This window comes from Purpureocillium lilacinum (assembly GCF_023168085.1).
Source record: "Purpureocillium lilacinum CBS 284.36 DNA, scaffold_7, whole genome shotgun sequence".
Lineage (NCBI taxonomy): Eukaryota > Fungi > Ascomycota > Sordariomycetes > Hypocreales > Ophiocordycipitaceae > Purpureocillium > Purpureocillium lilacinum.
Genome location: NW_027072117.1, coordinates 2,342,800 through 2,358,995, shown reverse-complemented (window position 1 = coordinate 2,358,995; position 16,196 = coordinate 2,342,800). Strand labels below are relative to the sequence as shown.

Sequence of the window (16,196 nt, the reverse complement as noted above, 5' to 3'; positions counted from 1 at the left end):
AGAGAGAGTCGACGAAACAAGAGCCTGGGCAACCTGAATGCAGAGGCGAGCTGCGGCTGAAGCCAGACAGGCGACTGGCAAGTCGACCACAAAACACGCACGCAGCCGAGGAATCTGTAGGATTGATTGCTGCTGCTCGTCTTCACTCTCCTGCAACCCACCCCGTATCTGCGACCTGCGACCTGCGCCTGTAAACGCTGCAAAACACGGCAGAGGGGCACAAACTGGACCCTGTGCAACGGAACGGGGTACCTGACGTGTGCGTGCGCATGCGTTGCTCGGCCATCGGGGCTGCCCATCTCACGCATTACGTCGACAGGCGGCGCTTCCACCTCAGCTCAGCCCCATCCGCAACAGCAAGCCGATCCACCACCACTCTGGCTGACGACAAACAAGGACCCGGCCGGCCTTTTCGCTGTTTCATCACCCAAAACTTGCCGCAACTGGTCCTCCTCTTTCCAACACACACACGCACACACGCAACCAAGCGAGCGAGCCCTTTTTTAATTGCTGGCAACCTCGTTGGCTTGTCCCCTTGTTTTCTCCTCTGAGCTCCTGAAAGCCAACTCCCATCCGGGCAAACCCCCCCCCCCCCCCCCCCCCCCCCCCTTATCGACGTCGACGCTTCTGCGGACTCCCGAACTGCCCATTGCCGGCTCGGCACACCTCTCGGGGAGAAAACCTACTTCGTATTGCGGCCCGGCAGGCGACGCGCAAGCGGACAGAACCAGAAACAGAACGGAACAGGCAGCCTGCTCGCCCGCCATGGTCAGCATGGAATGGGACCCCGACTACGTCCCCGGCGTCAAGCTGGGGCTGCATTCCTTCCAAATCATCCTGTCCTTTACGGTGTGGTGTCTCGAAATCGCCACGTTTGTCGCAAAGGACGCCAAGATTGTCGGCAACAATGCCTGGACCTTTTCAGTGGTATGTCTGGACCCTTTCCCCCCATTGTGGACGGCGAGGCCGCGGGAGGTGTGCGTGGTGGGATAGTAATCACCAGACGTCTGACGCAGCTCCAACTCGCAGTGCTTCCTGTCCATTCCCGCATGGATCTACCTGATCATGACGCCGCGCTTCTCCCGCGCCCGCAAGTTCGCCGAGCCGCACGCCATGCTCGTCGTCGACCTGCTCTTCACCATCATATGGCTGTCTGCCTTTGCGACGCAGGCCGCCTACAACACGTCCGGCCTGTGCGGCAAGGGCTGCAGCCTGAGCAAGGCCATTGTCGCCCTGGGCGTCTTCATCACGTATGCTTGCTGCCCGCCCCCGGGCCGAGACCCATTCCAGTCGGAAGCTAACTCTTTGACGATAGCCTCTTCTTCGCTGGCTCGACCGTCGTCAGCGCCTACACCCTCCAATACTACAAGTTCCACGGCACCCTCCCGGGCTACGACACGCGCAAGATCCGCGGCGGCGACAACAACAACATCGACCCAGACAAGGCTGCCTTTTCCATGGCGCCGCACGACGAGGAGGCCTACGAGCGCGTCAACATGGACGACCATGACCACGACCACGACCATGACGACCGGCCGTACGGCCACTCCAACCCCTACAGCGCCACTGCCGACGACGACGACCCCAACCGCTACGGCGCCCTGCCCCCGCGCCAGGACCCCTTCAACGCCGACACGGAGTACAGCTCAGGAGGCGCCGGCGTGCCGCCCCTGTCGATGCCGTACGGCGGGGCGGGCTCGGCCTCGCACGTCTCCTACTCGGACGAGCCGGCCAAGTTCCCCGCCGGCAACTACGACCGCGTGCATCCCTGAGCGGCGGCGGCGGTCCCGTCACGGACATCTGGCATATAGAGCGACGGTGCGATTTGCACAGCTACCTACGCGTGGGAGCATGACAAGGAATTCTGAAACGAACATGACGGAGTGTCTGAAATCATCCACTCGAACCTTTTCGGGACAAGGCTTCATGGAGAGAAAGTGTATTTTCGGGGGGGGTGCTGTTGTAGTCTCGCGGCGTTTGGGTGTTGGATTCCGGACCGTGGCGAGGACGCCCTCGCTGCGGGGAGAGAGAGATACCAATAAAGCTTGGTTTGTATATAGACGGCCTTGGCACTGGGTGGTTCTGCATAGGTGGAATTTGAATGGTTTGCATATTCATCTATTATGTAGATGAGCTGGACTCGTATCATGGAGCCCTAAATGCGTGAAATGTAGACTGAAAACTCCCCCAACGCCGTTTTCCATGGAATGCCATTTTTGCGTGTCGTGCACCACCCCTCTCCTCTACCGCTGCCTGCTGCCGCTGGCCGCTGCGAGGTTCCTTCACGCCTCGCGCTGCATCTTCTTGATGCGCTTGGCAATGTCCGCCGCCGTCTGCTGCATGGGGTTGAGCTTGGCGTCGCGGGCCATGGCGCGCGTGTCGTCGCCGTGCCTGGCCACCAGCCTCTCGAGCCACTCCCTCTCGCGCTCGCTCGTGTGCCTTGCCTTCTTGGGCGCCGCGTTGTGCGACTCGGCGATGAGCGAGCGCACCACGTCCGTGGCCTGGCCCTCCTGCGCCTCCTGCTCGGCGATGCCGCCCCACTCCTCCTCGTCGCCGCCGTGCTGGTTCACCGCCGCCGCCGCCGCCGGCACGCCGTCACCAACGTCTTCCAGCTCCTCGTCCTCGTTGTCGGAGTCGAGCAGCGCGAGGGGGTCGTTGAGCGGGTTGTCGCCGGGGCGGCCCAGCACGCGCACAATCTTGCCGTCGGCGTCGCGCTCGACCCTGGCCTCGGAGACGACGGCCTTGTCGATGGTGGTGATGGCGAAGGGGTCGTTGGGCGTCGCGCGCGTCGTCGTGGCCGTGGCCGTGCCGCTGAGCAGCTTCTTCTCCACGCCGCCGGTCGGGGCCTTGAGCCGCGCGACGAGGCCGAGGCGGCGGTAGTTTTGCGCGAGCGTCTCCTTCTTGTCCCTGCAAGGCGAAGCGACAAAAGTTAGCCAGGAAAATTCTCATCCCAGCCTCGATTGGAACCATGGTTCTGGTCCTGGTGAAGAGGAGGGGGTAGAGGATAGGTTTCGTAACGTACCAGTTCTGCGCAATCACATTGTTACCCCGCGGGTTGAGGACCTTCTTGGAGGGCTTCTTGGGCCGGGCGGGCTGGCGCATGGCCCGCCGCTTCTTCTTTTGCAGTTCGCGACCCATTATGTGCGTTTGGACGGCAGGCTGGCGGGAGGTGTTTGCGGGATGGGAGAGACGTAGCGCGGGCTCTGGGAGTCTTGATGTCGTCCGCCGAAACGCTGCAGGACGGAACGGGGTCCACCCCAAATTTTCTTGTCGGCCGCCTTATCGATAAGGAGCGAGCCACCCCAGCCAGGCCAGGGACGTTGGAGCGACTTGGAGGGGCGGGCAATTTTGACGACGCCATGCCCGATCAAGCACCAGGCGCAATTCTCCATGTTAGTCCAGCCAAGTCAATTCAGACATGCATCCTGAACTCGCGGTCGTTGGCATACATCACGAGCGTCAATACCCAAGGCCCAGGCAGCGACTGTGCATTGCTGATGGCTACCCCATGCGGTATGCTCATGCCGATACATTTCCACGTCGATGGCCCATGACCCCCGACTTATTCAACAACGAAGCAGTTTATAAGGCCCCCATTGAAGTCTCGGTCCACCGACAGGAAGCTTTCTCGATCAGGAGAGCTATGCATTTTCGCATAAAAACTCACGCGGGATAGGGAAGAAGCCCCACAAGGATGGCCATGGCCCATGGGATTCCATGACATGCTCAGCTTGGCGTTCGCACTGACTTGTCCAAGAGAATCCGAGTCCCCGGGCGATGCCGACCGACCAACAGAGTCGGCGACTTGCTACACAAGCAGTGTCGGCCCGCCGCCTCAAGTCTCGAGTCAGTGGACGCACCTCAAATGCTTGCAATTGACAGCTAGTTCTTGTCTGGCAGTTCAATTGCCCTTCATTAACCCGGCACATTCTGCTTAACAAGTGAGGCGTTTACTTCCGCTCGGGGGCCAAGTATAGGTGGCGTCTGAGGTATAGCTATAGCTAAGGGAACGTGCTTTGACCATCCTTTACCTGTATGGTTATACCTGCTGCGACGTCGAGCTCTTCGCCGTCGAAACCGAGGCCCCATCGCCCCGTGTTCCGCTTTGACCTTTATCCAGGATGGGCTTCAGTGTGATTTTGATTCGCCCCCTCTGTAATATCTCGACTCATATTGAGTACTGGCTGGCGATTTCACGAGGGCCTCATTCCTCTGTCATGGCAGCTTAAACCGTATCAGCACCTTTATAATAGTAGCAGTCATATCTTCACATCTTGGGAGGTTGCGTTTAAGGTTGATGGAGTCAACAGCCCCACTGAGTTACTGACAGCTCAGTATGATGAAGTTGGCGGTCGTGGCCCATTGCTACCTATAAGACCATGCCGGCGTTTCATTATTCCCTCCATTCATGGTGTCACTCTGCCTCTATTCGCATACCTCTACTGTCTTGGGAAAAGTAAGACCTCGCAGACTGCACACACGACGGCTCGCCACGATGCGTCTCGCCGGCCTCATCCTGTCGGGCATGTGCCTATCCCCGCTGAGCAACATCCGTGCCATCGCCACGCCACCACGGCCATCTGCCCCTCCGCCGGGTAACAACATCTCCGCGTATCAAATCGTCTATCGCGGAGACTACAGGGACCCCTCCCGAGTCAGAGACGCCGGCGGGTTTCGACCCAACGCCATAGGCTGGCAGAGCGTAGACCGCGTGTACACCATGGACCACCACTACCAGGGCGGCCCGCGGGGCTGCAACGCCACCGGGCAGCGGCACGTCACGGCGTACGTGTCCGTTGTCGTCAACCCGTGGATGGCGGCGAGCTACGGGCGATGGATCTACGAGATCCGCGCGACGCCAAACTTCTTCCTCAGCGGCAGCTCCACCGACTATAACATCTACGCGCTCGGCGGCGTGCAGTGGAGGCAGATACGCAGATATGGGTTGACTAACCAGGAGAGTTTCGTTGAGGAGATGTTGCAGGGCAATCCGGAGTACGAGGAGAACTTGTATGACTTTTCTCATCTCGCGCCCCTGTGCCACGTCCGGTCGGATTTCCCGTATCAGTTGCAGAGTGGCGAGCCAGACACCAGCATCAGCAGCAGCAGTGACAACAAAAGAAAAAGCCAGCGTGAGCGGTATCCTGCTAGATGGGCCGCCAATGAGACCATGAGAAGTACCGAGATGTTGGCTCTCGTCGGGCCGTTTCCACACACGCGGAGACAATGGCGCTTCAACATGCATCGTCCTCATTCCAGCGCCCCGGCCGAGCCCGAGATCAGCTCGGGAGAGCAGACTGGTATTCTCCTGGCTTCTCAAGTTGCATACCTCTGTGGTCTTCACACTGACCGAGCAATCTCACGAGTACAGCGGCTCGGGAACTGCAATCCTTCATAGACATGGGCCCTGAGCGTCTGAACGAGATGTACCCCTACGGCGGCACGGTCGTCGAGGAGCTCCTTCGATCAGTCCCCTGGAGCGCCTGCGCGTCGGTGGCTCTGTCCTATAAATGGCACGGCCCGCGCCAGGTCGAGCCACCACCCAGCAACGCAAGCGGTATGAACTTTGCGCCGACCCAATCGTGATTTTGTGCCAAAAACACCGGCTATCTTCAGTACAGCTACTAAACCTCTGGACGTAGGGCAGCACGAAAGCGACGGGTGCTGCAGGGCGGCCACCGTGCTGCGGAACAAGATCGCGGACTTGCCCGGCGCCGTGCTGAGGACTTGCACGCGTCTCTCTGCGCTCAAGTTTGGGATCCAGCTGAGCGACTCATGGCTCTCAGGCACGTGGGACACGCTCATCCTCGCTTTTGGCGACGGCGAGGCGCACAAAATCGCTTCCAGCCCAGGCCGCGGGTTCCACGAGTGGCAAAACATTAGCATGCAGCGCACCTTCAAGTCCGACGTGGTGGCGCTCGACCACCTCACTCGGATCCGCATCTTTCAGGAGCCTACAAGCGTGCTCGTCCATGACAAGTGGGACCTTGTAGGGGTCAAGTTGAAGGCACGGTGCGCAGACTCCCTCACGGAGCTGCACCTCGACAAGTTGCAGTCGGAGAACATCGAGTCTTTCCGGCCGGTCGTGCGGCACGGGGTTGCCTGGCTGGCGTGGTCCAACAAGATTGACCCGAAGAAGGACTGGGTCACGTACATCGACTGCAGCCACTTCAAGGCCATCGAGATTGAGCTGCGGCTCGCCAAGTCTTCGAAGGAGTTGAAGCTCGAGGATCTCTTTCTGAGTTTCGTCAACGAGGGCATCGGTCGCAACACCGTCACGGCGAGGACCAAGTCTTTTGAGATGGACAATCTTTTGGTCACTCAACTGAGGAGAACGTTTAGTAAAATCCCCGTCCCGGTTCGGGACATCAAGTACTTTGGCGTCTACTCGCATGCCCAGCAGGCGGCGATACCGTTCTGGTGGAAGTCGATAGGTATGTCTCGCCCCCGCGCTTCGCGAGCAACGCAGCGGCACACTAAGCAACTCCGATTGGGCCTTACAGGGCTCACCGTCAAGGGACACTGTGCTGGCTCGAATATTGTGGCCCTGTTCGACAAGTATGCCAAGGCCAGCGAGAAACTTGAGCGCAAAGACTCGTCCTCCGATGACAGGCACGAAATACCCATGGAAGACTGGCGTTGGGCGACTGCCGAGACAGAGGCAAAGGCCAAAACACACGGATCGAGCGATACCTGGTTGTTTGGTGGAACACATGGAGCTTGATTTGTGCATCGAGTCAAGCTCCAGTAACTGGGGCCGACGACACAGAATCCAATCCTTCTATTTGTTTGCCTCTGTCGTGATACTATACCATAACTATAAGTTTTTTCAAGAGTGCGAATTCCTTATACCTTGAACTTCCGCGGGTCAAGCTTTTCGACATTAGCGCTGGTTGCCTCGCCGTCAAAGATGTACTCAGACATGAGCTTGCCCGTCGCAGGGCCATTCTGGATACCCCAGCACGTATGCCCTGCCGCCACCCACAGCCCCGGGACGGTCGTCCTGCCCAGCAGCGGTCCGCTTTCTTGCCCGAACCGCATGTGCCGCGGCAGGTAGCAGGCTTGCTTTGCCTTGACAGGTGCGGTGGCGAGCACGGGACTAATGGTGGCAATGTAGGAGATGATGTCGTCGCACTGCGCCTCATCGAACTGAACCTGGTCTGCTGTTTCTGGTAGGGGGATGAGCGTGTCGGGTTCGCCTGGGAGAGGTTTAGTTGTAGGAGCCCTGGCTTGGAGATGGGTGCTACTCACCGCATGCGTAAACTTCGCCGAACGGGCGGGCGTAAATCTCTGGATCAACGGAGCCCTTATGCATTTTACGTTGACCCATCTTTGCGCGATGATCAGGGACAAAGTTTGAGGGGAGTTGTATGTCGGTGAAGACGGCGTACGGGGTGACTTCCGCCTCGTACACGACGCTGTGAGCTCGAAGACCCTCGACCTTGGCTCGCGGCAGCAATCGGCCTGTCCACGGGCCCGCAGTGACAATAACATCCGTTACATCGCGTACTTCCCTGGTCTCGTTGGTGGTTCTGTCCTGATATTCCACCTTCTCGACCGCAGTTTTCGAGGTGACCAGCTTGGTGACCTTGGCATGCGTCCGCAGCTCGACGCCCGCCTTTTGCGCGAGCTCGGCAATGGCCCTGGTGAAGTGTAGGGGGTGAACTTGAGAGGTTGCTGTCGTGCCCGGGCGACCCATCTCTGCCCACCCTGAGATGGAGTCACGGTCAACCCAGTCGAGGTCTTGCGGCAAGGCCCCAGGTTCCAATAGTTCCTTGGCGGCGTCGTCCTGTTTCGGGAGCTTCTCCCAGGCCTTGCCCTCATCCTTGGCCTTTTTCATCTCATCGAGCCTGCTCTTGGAGACGGTAGCCTCAAAGCTGCCGCAGGTGAGCTGCCGGTAGCCCCATTTCTGCGCGCCGTCATGCTCGGTCGCCAGCTCGTTGTGCAGCTTGTATGACAGCGGGACGAGGCATGACGGATACGCCCAGAGAGCCAAGAGGCCGCCGGCCTTGCCCGACGCACCTGCGGCAACGGTAGGAGCGGCCTCGAGAAGTGTGATTGTGTGAAGCGCAGGGTTGAACTTGGGGTGGCGGGTCAAATAATAGGCCGTGGTGCATCCAATGATGCCGCCACCTGGGTCGCGGGACTCGCGAGTCAGTCAGTCCCGCCAGGAACGGAAGCGCCATGAGGACGCGGACGCGGCAAACTCACCGACGATGACAATGTTGCGCTTCCCGTCCATGATGACGATGAGAATCTGTGCGCCACAGGGTGTTAATTATTAGTTGGGAGCGGCAAAGTGCAACTGGTGCCAGCAAAAAAGGGCGTTATCGATGCATCGGACGCCGATGACGCAAGCGGGGCAAGGCGAGCAGATCCGATCCGATCAGATGCTGATTACGAGCAGAGCGACAGGAGGACACGGCCGGAGTCGGCGTTGGAATTGCAATGGCCGCTGCTGGCATACGAGACATGCTGTTGTAAGGCGACGGGGCGGCGCCTCCCCAGGGGCATCGCATCGCGAGAAGATGTTGGTGACACGGAATCCGTCCAATCACCGCAAGAGCGTGCCAATGGTTCGCATTCCCCCGGGCCCCGAAGCTCCCCTCCGCCAGCGCCAGTGAGGTGCCAAGGGTGCCCAGTCCTGCCCTGGAGGTGCCAGGTGGTCGGCGCGGGTCAATCGGACCCTCCACGGCCGGCACGTCGTCGCTGTACTTTGCCCCGCAGTGCCGTGCTCGTGGCGGCTTTGCCGGGCACTTGCCACCACTGGAAGTCGAGCTCCAGCCCCCAGCTCCAGGCGGGCCGGCAGAAGCTTGATGGTGCTGGCAATGAGGGGTCAGCACTCTCTTTTACCAGGTGCTAGGTACCAGGTACGTATACGTCACTAAGAGGCGTCCGTGTCTCACGGAGCTCATGCCGAATCTGTCCAGTTGCTCTCGGATGCGCTTGCGGCCGAGGCTCGCACCACTCACTGTCACCTACAAAGTGCCGCCTTTTTCTCCCCAGATTCGCCTTTGCTTCCGTTGCTAAAGCCTGCTCCTCGCCCATGAACCGCGTCGCCATTTGTCATCACATCGCTCCCCGCCGGCTTTTGCGCGTGATAAGACCCTCCTCGCCGCTTGCTCTCGTCCCATCCTGCAACAGCGCGACAGCTCGACCTCGCGGCATCGCCAAAGCTTCGCCAGTGATAGCACCGCATCTTTTGAACGCCGAACCGTTTCGTCACTCACCCCGCCAATTCGCCACGATGGCCTCCGCGACCGGATTCTACGACTTCAAGCCGCTGGACAGTACGCATGCAATGCCCCGCAAGCCCCGTGCCGTTGACCCGCGGCAACACTAGAGCTACATGGACTAACCGCCGTCATTCGCGTCGCACAGAGCGCGGGCAAGAGGTGGCCCTCGCCGACTACAAGGGCAAGGTGGTGCTCATCGTCAATACGGCGTCCAAGTGCGGCTTCACCCCGCAGTACGCCGGCCTCGAGACGCTCTACAAGTCCATCAAGGACAAGCACCCCGACGACTTCGTGGTGCTCGGCTTCCCGTGCAACCAGTTCGGCTCGCAGGAGCCCGGCACCGACGACGAGATCCAGAACTTCTGCCAGGTCAACTACGGCGTCACCTTCCCCATCATGCACAAGATCGATGTCAACGGCGACAAGGCCGACCCGCTGTACGAGTGGCTCAAGGCCGAGAAACCCGGCCTCATGGGCCTCAAGCGCATCAAGTGGAACTTTGAGAAGTTTCTCGTCGGCCGCGACGGCCAGGTCAAGGGGCGCTGGGCTAGTACCACCAAGCCCGAGGCCCTCGAGAAGCCCATCCTCGACGAGCTGGACAAGAAGCAGTGAGGCTGCCTGTGAAGTTGTCGAGGTTCGATGACGACATGGGGGTGACTTGACGTGGACGGAGTGGGGAAGTATGTAATGCAGAGATACCTTGCCTTTAATGACACGCAACGCATAATTCTTGTGCACCGGCTGTCCTGGCCACCATCTGGTGAGGACCAAGCATTGTGCCACCTCTTCAACCGCATGCTCGCCTCGCCCGAAGATTCGTGTCGTCCACGCGTGTGCAGCGTGCGGCAAGTCTGCGCCGCGGGGGAGCCCGTCCTGTCGCGCTGCAGCGCATCCCGTCACCCGCATGTGTACCTCGAGTGATGAAGCTCAGCTCGCACAAAGTGTAGCGCGCAATGCGAACCACGAGTCGGTGGTCGAGCCTCGAAGACAGAGTGCCAGAAGCTTGTATCTGTACATTGTTTGGGCCGTGCTGGCTCCCGAGTCCCGACGAATCCCGTCGCTGGATACGCCCGCCGCACGGGATGGTGAGGAAGGAGCGGCGCACCACCAGGATGTGAATGTCAAGGAAAGAGCTCCCCTCGTCCCGCCGCCTCCCAAGATGTCGTCAGCCCAACGATGATAAGCCGGAGATGCCCTTGCTTTGCATCGCCACCATCTATCGTGGCGCGATGAATCCTACCGCGTCGCGCAAACGGCCAAATCCGTCAGTCCCAGACACGACATCAAGTATTGCTTTTGCCTCCTCTGCAATCATGGGCATCTCAGCTGAAGGCACGAAACGTTGACACACCCGTCATTCCGCGACCCTCGGCAGTGCCCTTGATTGCACGTCTGGATGAAGCAGTCCGCACGAAATACAGACTCCCGCGCACACCCGTCTCGTCAGTCCCTTGCTCCCACGGGTCAGCTGATGCGCGTCTCAAGGTCCAGACGAGCCCTCGTGCAGGCAATCTCCGCCGCTGGGGAAGAAAACAGAAAAGCAAGCATCAAGCTTGGCATGGGAGCCAACGAGTCTTCATGGCCCCTCGCTGTCATTTCATGATCTTTTTGTCTCGGCACGGCCCTTGCGTCGCGCCGGGGTAGAGGCTGGCCAGTCATGAATAGGCTTTGTGTCCTCTGGTGTTGGTGCAGGCCAGTGTTGACACGGAAGACCCATCCCTGGCTGATTCCCTGACAGAGGTTAATAGATCAAGGTAAATTAAAGTATCGCGCCGAGTACGAGATTCCCCGTATTGCTGACCCGAGCAGGCGTCTTCATCTTGGCCCCTGGCTGCATGTCAAAGACGGTTCGCGGGAATGCTGACTCCGTTTCGACAGCCCAGTGACAAGTCAACTTCCCTGCACGTTTCCGTGGGTAGGATCACCCTCCAGTTTCCAGCGCGCCATCGGCGATAATCTTTGGCTCATGGGCGACTGCGCTCACGGGCAGATTCGTGCATCTCCTCGCGCATCGCCATAGGCTCGACCGCATGGCTTTAACCCGTCTTTTATCTGCGTCGGCGCGGTCGCGGCGAACTTGATGGAAATATTCTGACCATTAAGCTGTCGCCCCCTTTTTATGCCGCGCCTCGTGTCGTTGTATGGACTTGAGCCAACAGCGGTGTCCCAACGAGGCTGACAGGGAGTTGCCGAGACTTTGAGGTCTTGACAACAATGACGGTTCGGAATACTCCGCACACTAGACGGGTTGCTGCCCTCGAAGAGGAAAGCAAACGGTCATTTTCAGCTCCAGCCCGGCAAACACCTGCGGTGCAACCACCCGTCGCTGCAGAGAGTGCACGAGCGCCGTGGGGGCCGTGTGATTGTCTCAGGCAAGGGAGGCGGCAAGATCTGGGAGACCCCGGTCTGGCAAGTTCGCCCAAAGAGTTGGGCTCCAATTTAAAGTTGCCTCCCGAAACACCGATACGGTAGACGACGTCAATGGATGGAGTTTATTCAACGAGTTCATCCCTTCTTACCGCTGGTTCACTGTTGACGATTCTGCGAGGTCCCCTGTCGATCATGATCAAAAAGGTCCAGCTTGTTGTGAGCAGCAGCAGCCAGCCCACATGTTAGTCCGCTCTAGCCCTGTCTTCCACCCGTCTGGACGCCACAGGCCGTGGGATGGTTGGCAGCGGTTGGTCTGCCCCTGCATTAACGTGATCCCACTGGGTCGCGGGCGGTCCACGCCCAGGAGCCACAGCATTCCGTCTTTTCAACCCGCTTTGCACAGGAGATCCGCGGGAATCGCACGCCGCCAAGACGCGCGACGGTGTTTCAGATCTGCACCCGAGAGTCCCGACGACAATTGACGACGTCTGCTGGGCAGCAATCATCGCGCGACGGAAGAGCCAAGCTGTTGTCCTCTTTGACATCAGATGAGGAATGTCCTGGTCATCATGTTTGCTTGGGAACAAGATGGTATGCACCAACGCGCTGCCAAGAACGAAGAAGCAACATGCTGCCTCAGAGCAACTCTGGCCCGCACCCGGTTCCCCCACGACTAGGGGCCACGAACCGTTGACATCCACTGTCTGTGGTTCTTCAGTGGCCCAAGAGGCCTCAAGTGACGCAACTGGCCAGGGGGGAGACATGAAAGGACCGCCAGGGGGCGCCACTTGAACGATGAACGCCGTGGTGGGTCTCGTTCTCATCAACGTCAAAGCCCGCCATGAGCCACAGCGAAGGGATGGTTTACGCTTCTGGACGACGTTCTTTGCCGGAAACGCTTCACAATGCCATAAATGGAGGGTAACGCAGCGTCATACCCATTGAAAGCGGTAAGACGGTTATCGACAGCCGCTTGGTGATTGTGTGGCTCAACCTGCCGCTCCTCATTTCCACAAGCAGGCGCAGTTGTCTGCACCCATGCGCATCCTCGAGACGAACGCTAGGACCATGCTCTGAAGGTAAACGGCGTTGTTTAGCTTCTCCATCAAGGCTCCCCCACGCCTCCACCCCGGTGCCGCCGGCTCTCCGCCAGGCTCATTCGCATGGTCTCCCTGCAATCGATGCCTCTGAACGGTGCTGCCGTGTTGAGCCGTGCACGTTCCGTTGGACGCCTTCCAGACTTCTGCTCTGTCCCACTCCCCCCCAGCTGTCGGGAAAGCAGCTGGGGATATATAGATGTAGCCGTGTAAATGGCCCAGCGCAGCTGGAGCCATTTCTCTCTTTCCCCTCCCCCTCCTCCTAGGCTCTGTCACTCTTTTGTCTTTTCGACAAAGTCCTTCTTTTTTTGCTTCAGTTCTTGTTTCTGTTTAGGCTTGAGACTTGGTGCCTGTGTACTACTACTACAACGTTGTCGGTCACTCTTTACGCCGACATCACGCATTGATTGTCATCATGCTGTCCACTCTCTTGTCCCTCGCGGCTTTGCCGCTTGCGACTTACGGTCTCCTCGATCTCCCGATGGACAACCGCATGGTCCAACAGCCTGGTCTCATCCGATACCCCATTAGCGTTTCCAAGGGCGCCGAGTCCAAGAACAGGGTCGTTCGCCGCCAGAACGACGTCGGCCTGAAGGCACAGAAGACTGGCTTCTTCTACACCATCGAGATCCAGATTGGCACGCCGCCCCAGCCCGTGAGCGTCAACTTCGACACCGGGTCCAGCGAGCTCTGGGTGAACCCCGTGTGCAGCAAGTCTACGGACCCCAAGTTCTGCGAGTCGTTTGGCCGGTTCAATGGCTCCCAGACTTACACCGACCTGCACCGCAATGGCAGCATCAGGTACGGCACTGGGCGTGCCGACCTTGAGTATGGCTACGACTACATTCAGATCGGCTGTGAGTATTGTCATTGTGAACGACGTTCGCCCCTTTTCTTCGCATGTCGTGTGGAGGGAGGGGGTTGGCGAATTGCCCATGCTAACTTTGTACGCAGCTGCCAAGATAAGCCAGCAAATGTTCGGTGTCGCTTACGACTCCGACTTTGCTGTCACTGGTATCCTCGGTGCTGGTCCGAGCCTGAACGGCTGGGACAGCGCGTACCCTTATGTCATTGACAACTTGGCCACGCAAGGTTTCACCAACAGCCGTGCCTTCTCCCTGGACATTCGCTCGATCGAGAGCAACCGCGGCTCCGTTGTGTTTGGCGGAATCGACACCAAGAAGTTCTCCGGCCACCTCGAGAAGCGTCCCATCATTCCGGCGGCCCAGTCTCCCGACGGCCAGACCCGTTACTGGGTCTATCTCGATGGCATTACCGTCTCCAAGCCCGATGGCACCAACGTCACGGTCTTCGACAAGCCCAACAGCCAGCCTGTGCTCCTCGACAGCGGCTACACCGTCAGCGCCCTGCCCAAGGAAATCTTCAACGAGATCCTGAAGGCCTTCCCCGAGGCTACACCCCCTCAGTCTGGCTCCGACCTGTACCAGGTGCCTTGCGACATCGGCAAATCCAAGGGCCACGTCAACTTCAAGTTTGGCGAGACCCTTATCAACGTTCCTTACAATGACTTCATCTGGCAGCAGCCTCAGAACAACCTCTGCGTCCTGGGCGTCACTACTGATGGTGGTGAGTAGTAAGCCCTGTAGAATGCTCATGTAGTTTGGCTGACCAGCTTTCAGGCTTCCCTGTCCTTGGCGATACCTTCCTGCGCGCCGCCTACGTCGTCTACGACTGGGACAACCGCAACATCCACCTTGCCAACAACGAGGACTGCGGCTCCAAGCTCGTCGCCATCGGTAAGGGACCAAATGCCGTCCCCTCTCTTGAGGGCGAGTGCGGCAAGCCCGTGACCACGACCACGACTGCTTCGTCCAGCACCGTCCCTCCCACAACCAGCTCCTCTAAGCCCACCATCACGAGCGTCACGAACTCGACCACTGCTGTTCCCACGACCACGCCCAAGACCTCGACTCACGCCACGGTCTCGCACACTCACGGCCACAACAGCACCGTCACCAGCAAGCCCTCGCACCCGTCCAGCTCCAAGCCGTTCCCGACCGCGACTTGGCACAACACGACGGCTCCTCCTACTTACACTTCTACCTACACGTCCACCAACACGTACACCGTGACTTCTTGCCCGCCCTACGTGACTGGATGCCCCATTGGCTCCGTCACCACGGAGACTATCACTGGCACGACCACCTGGTGCCCCGGCCAGAGCAGCAGCTCCGCTCTGCCCCCGACCACGACTGCTCCTCCGTCGCCCAGCATCACGTCCATCTTCACCACCACCAAGACGCACACCATCACCGACTGCCCCGGCGAAGGACCCTGCACCAAGGGCCAGGTCACTACCGAGGTCCTCACCAAGACCACCTACCTGTGCCCCGAGTCCACCGCCACCTGGACCATCCCCCGCACGCACACCTGCGGCGAGGGCGAGAGCGGCTGCAAGCCTGGTGAGACGATCGTTACGAGCCACGTCGTCACCATCGTCCCCATCACGCCCGGACCCAAGCCCACGCCTGTCCCTGGCTGCGACAACTGCGTCATGCCGACCCCGGTGCCCACGGTGCCCGCCGAGACGACGCCTGTCGCGACGTCGCCCGCGCAGACGCAGCCCCCCGCCGAGACGACTCCTGCCGAGTCGTCTCCTGTCCAGCCTCCCGTGCCCACGAACACCGTCCCGGGCACCATCAGCACCGTGACAAGGCCGACCACGGGTGCGCCCGGCTCCGTGACTTCGGCACCGCCGTCCGTCACCGCCGGCGCCGCTGAGTGGCGCGTGCCCGGCGTTGCGGCCGTTGCCATGGGTGCTCTGGCCGTCGCCGCCTTCTAAAGCACCCAAGCGGCTAATGTTTTGTGTGTGTACATGTGTTGCAGCAACCCCGATTTTTAGACGCGGATATAAAGCCAGGGAAATGCGTTGTTTGGTCAAAAGCCAAGGCGGCCAAGCCAGGCCCAGTCATGTTTGTATAGGGCAACAGACGGCTTAATGGATTTTGGGTTTCCCTGTCCCCCCGCCATTCCGCATGTGGATGCTACTTTCTGATCTTTTTTCGTCTTGACGATTTTCCTTTCTTCGTTGGCCGGGGCCCGCCGTATAGGGAGGATAATCCGATATAATGCAAAGTCCCTTGCCTCGGTCCCTTTTCCATACATGAATGAAGCAAACTTGATGAGTGTACGATGCGTGAACGCGACGTTTGAGTCCCTGCATATGCCTTCGACTGGGCTTGGTGTCGGTAGAAGCTGTCGTCCGCACTGAGGATCGGTGAGCGAGGCTGTGTGACTCCCGAGCTCGACTTTTTGACTCGCCTGGATGTGCGAGGTCACAGGCAAACTCCTGCCATCATTGCCCCTCGCGCACACATTTCACCAACGATAAGTAAAGGATCTCTCCGTGCATTTGCACGAGTGCGCGCTGCTACCTGGCCCGTGTGTGCTGTGCGAGGACCCGAGTGGGACGCACGCGGTCAGCCTCTTCAGGGGTAGCTGGCGATACCGCGTCCATAACCCAGGCCCCCCC

At 59.5% G+C, this 16,196-nt stretch overlaps 6 protein-coding genes across 6 annotated transcripts; 4 read left to right on the top strand and 2 right to left on the bottom strand.

Annotated features, from left to right (window-relative positions):
- Positions 1-765: 765 nt before the first annotated feature.
- On the top strand, positions 766-1,772 carry PLICBS_009610 (uncharacterized protein; the record flags this gene model as incomplete). The annotated part of the gene is made up of 3 exons (XM_018325225.1): positions 766-927; positions 1,030-1,250; positions 1,316-1,772. The coding sequence occupies 3 exons, from the start codon at positions 766-768 to the stop codon at positions 1,770-1,772; spliced, it is 840 nt and encodes a 279-aa protein (XP_018176619.1).
- Positions 1,773-2,282: 510 nt separating this feature from the next.
- On the bottom strand, positions 2,283-3,138 carry PLICBS_009609 (nucleolar protein 16; the record flags this gene model as incomplete). The annotated part of the gene is made up of 2 exons (XM_018325224.2): positions 2,283-2,907; positions 3,023-3,138. 2 exons carry the CDS (start codon positions 3,136-3,138, stop codon positions 2,283-2,285), a joined length of 741 nt encoding a protein of 246 aa, XP_018176618.1.
- A 1,357-nt stretch (positions 3,139-4,495) lies between these two features.
- Positions 4,496-6,724, top strand: PLICBS_009608 (uncharacterized protein; the record flags this gene model as incomplete). Its single annotated transcript, XM_065601684.1, has 3 exons — positions 4,496-5,300; positions 5,372-5,557; positions 5,643-6,724. The coding sequence occupies 3 exons, from the start codon at positions 4,496-4,498 to the stop codon at positions 6,722-6,724; spliced, it is 2,073 nt and encodes a 690-aa protein (XP_065457756.1).
- Positions 6,725-6,846: 122 nt separating this feature from the next.
- PLICBS_009607 (uncharacterized protein) lies at positions 6,847-8,242 on the bottom strand (the record flags this gene model as incomplete). The annotated part of the gene is made up of 3 exons (XM_018325222.2): positions 6,847-7,199; positions 7,252-8,133; positions 8,212-8,242. 3 exons carry the CDS (start codon positions 8,240-8,242, stop codon positions 6,847-6,849), a joined length of 1,266 nt encoding a protein of 421 aa, XP_018176616.2.
- Positions 8,243-9,247: 1,005 nt separating this feature from the next.
- Positions 9,248-9,848, top strand: PLICBS_009606 (glutathione peroxidase gpx1; the record flags this gene model as incomplete). Its single annotated transcript, XM_018325220.2, has 2 exons — positions 9,248-9,290; positions 9,382-9,848. 2 exons carry the CDS (start codon positions 9,248-9,250, stop codon positions 9,846-9,848), a joined length of 510 nt encoding a protein of 169 aa, XP_018176614.1.
- Positions 9,849-13,118: 3,270 nt separating this feature from the next.
- On the top strand, positions 13,119-15,506 carry PLICBS_009605 (uncharacterized protein; the record flags this gene model as incomplete). Its single annotated transcript, XM_018325218.2, has 3 exons — positions 13,119-13,560; positions 13,658-14,290; positions 14,344-15,506. The coding sequence occupies 3 exons, from the start codon at positions 13,119-13,121 to the stop codon at positions 15,504-15,506; spliced, it is 2,238 nt and encodes a 745-aa protein (XP_018176612.2).
- Between the last annotated feature and the right edge of the window lie 690 nt (positions 15,507-16,196).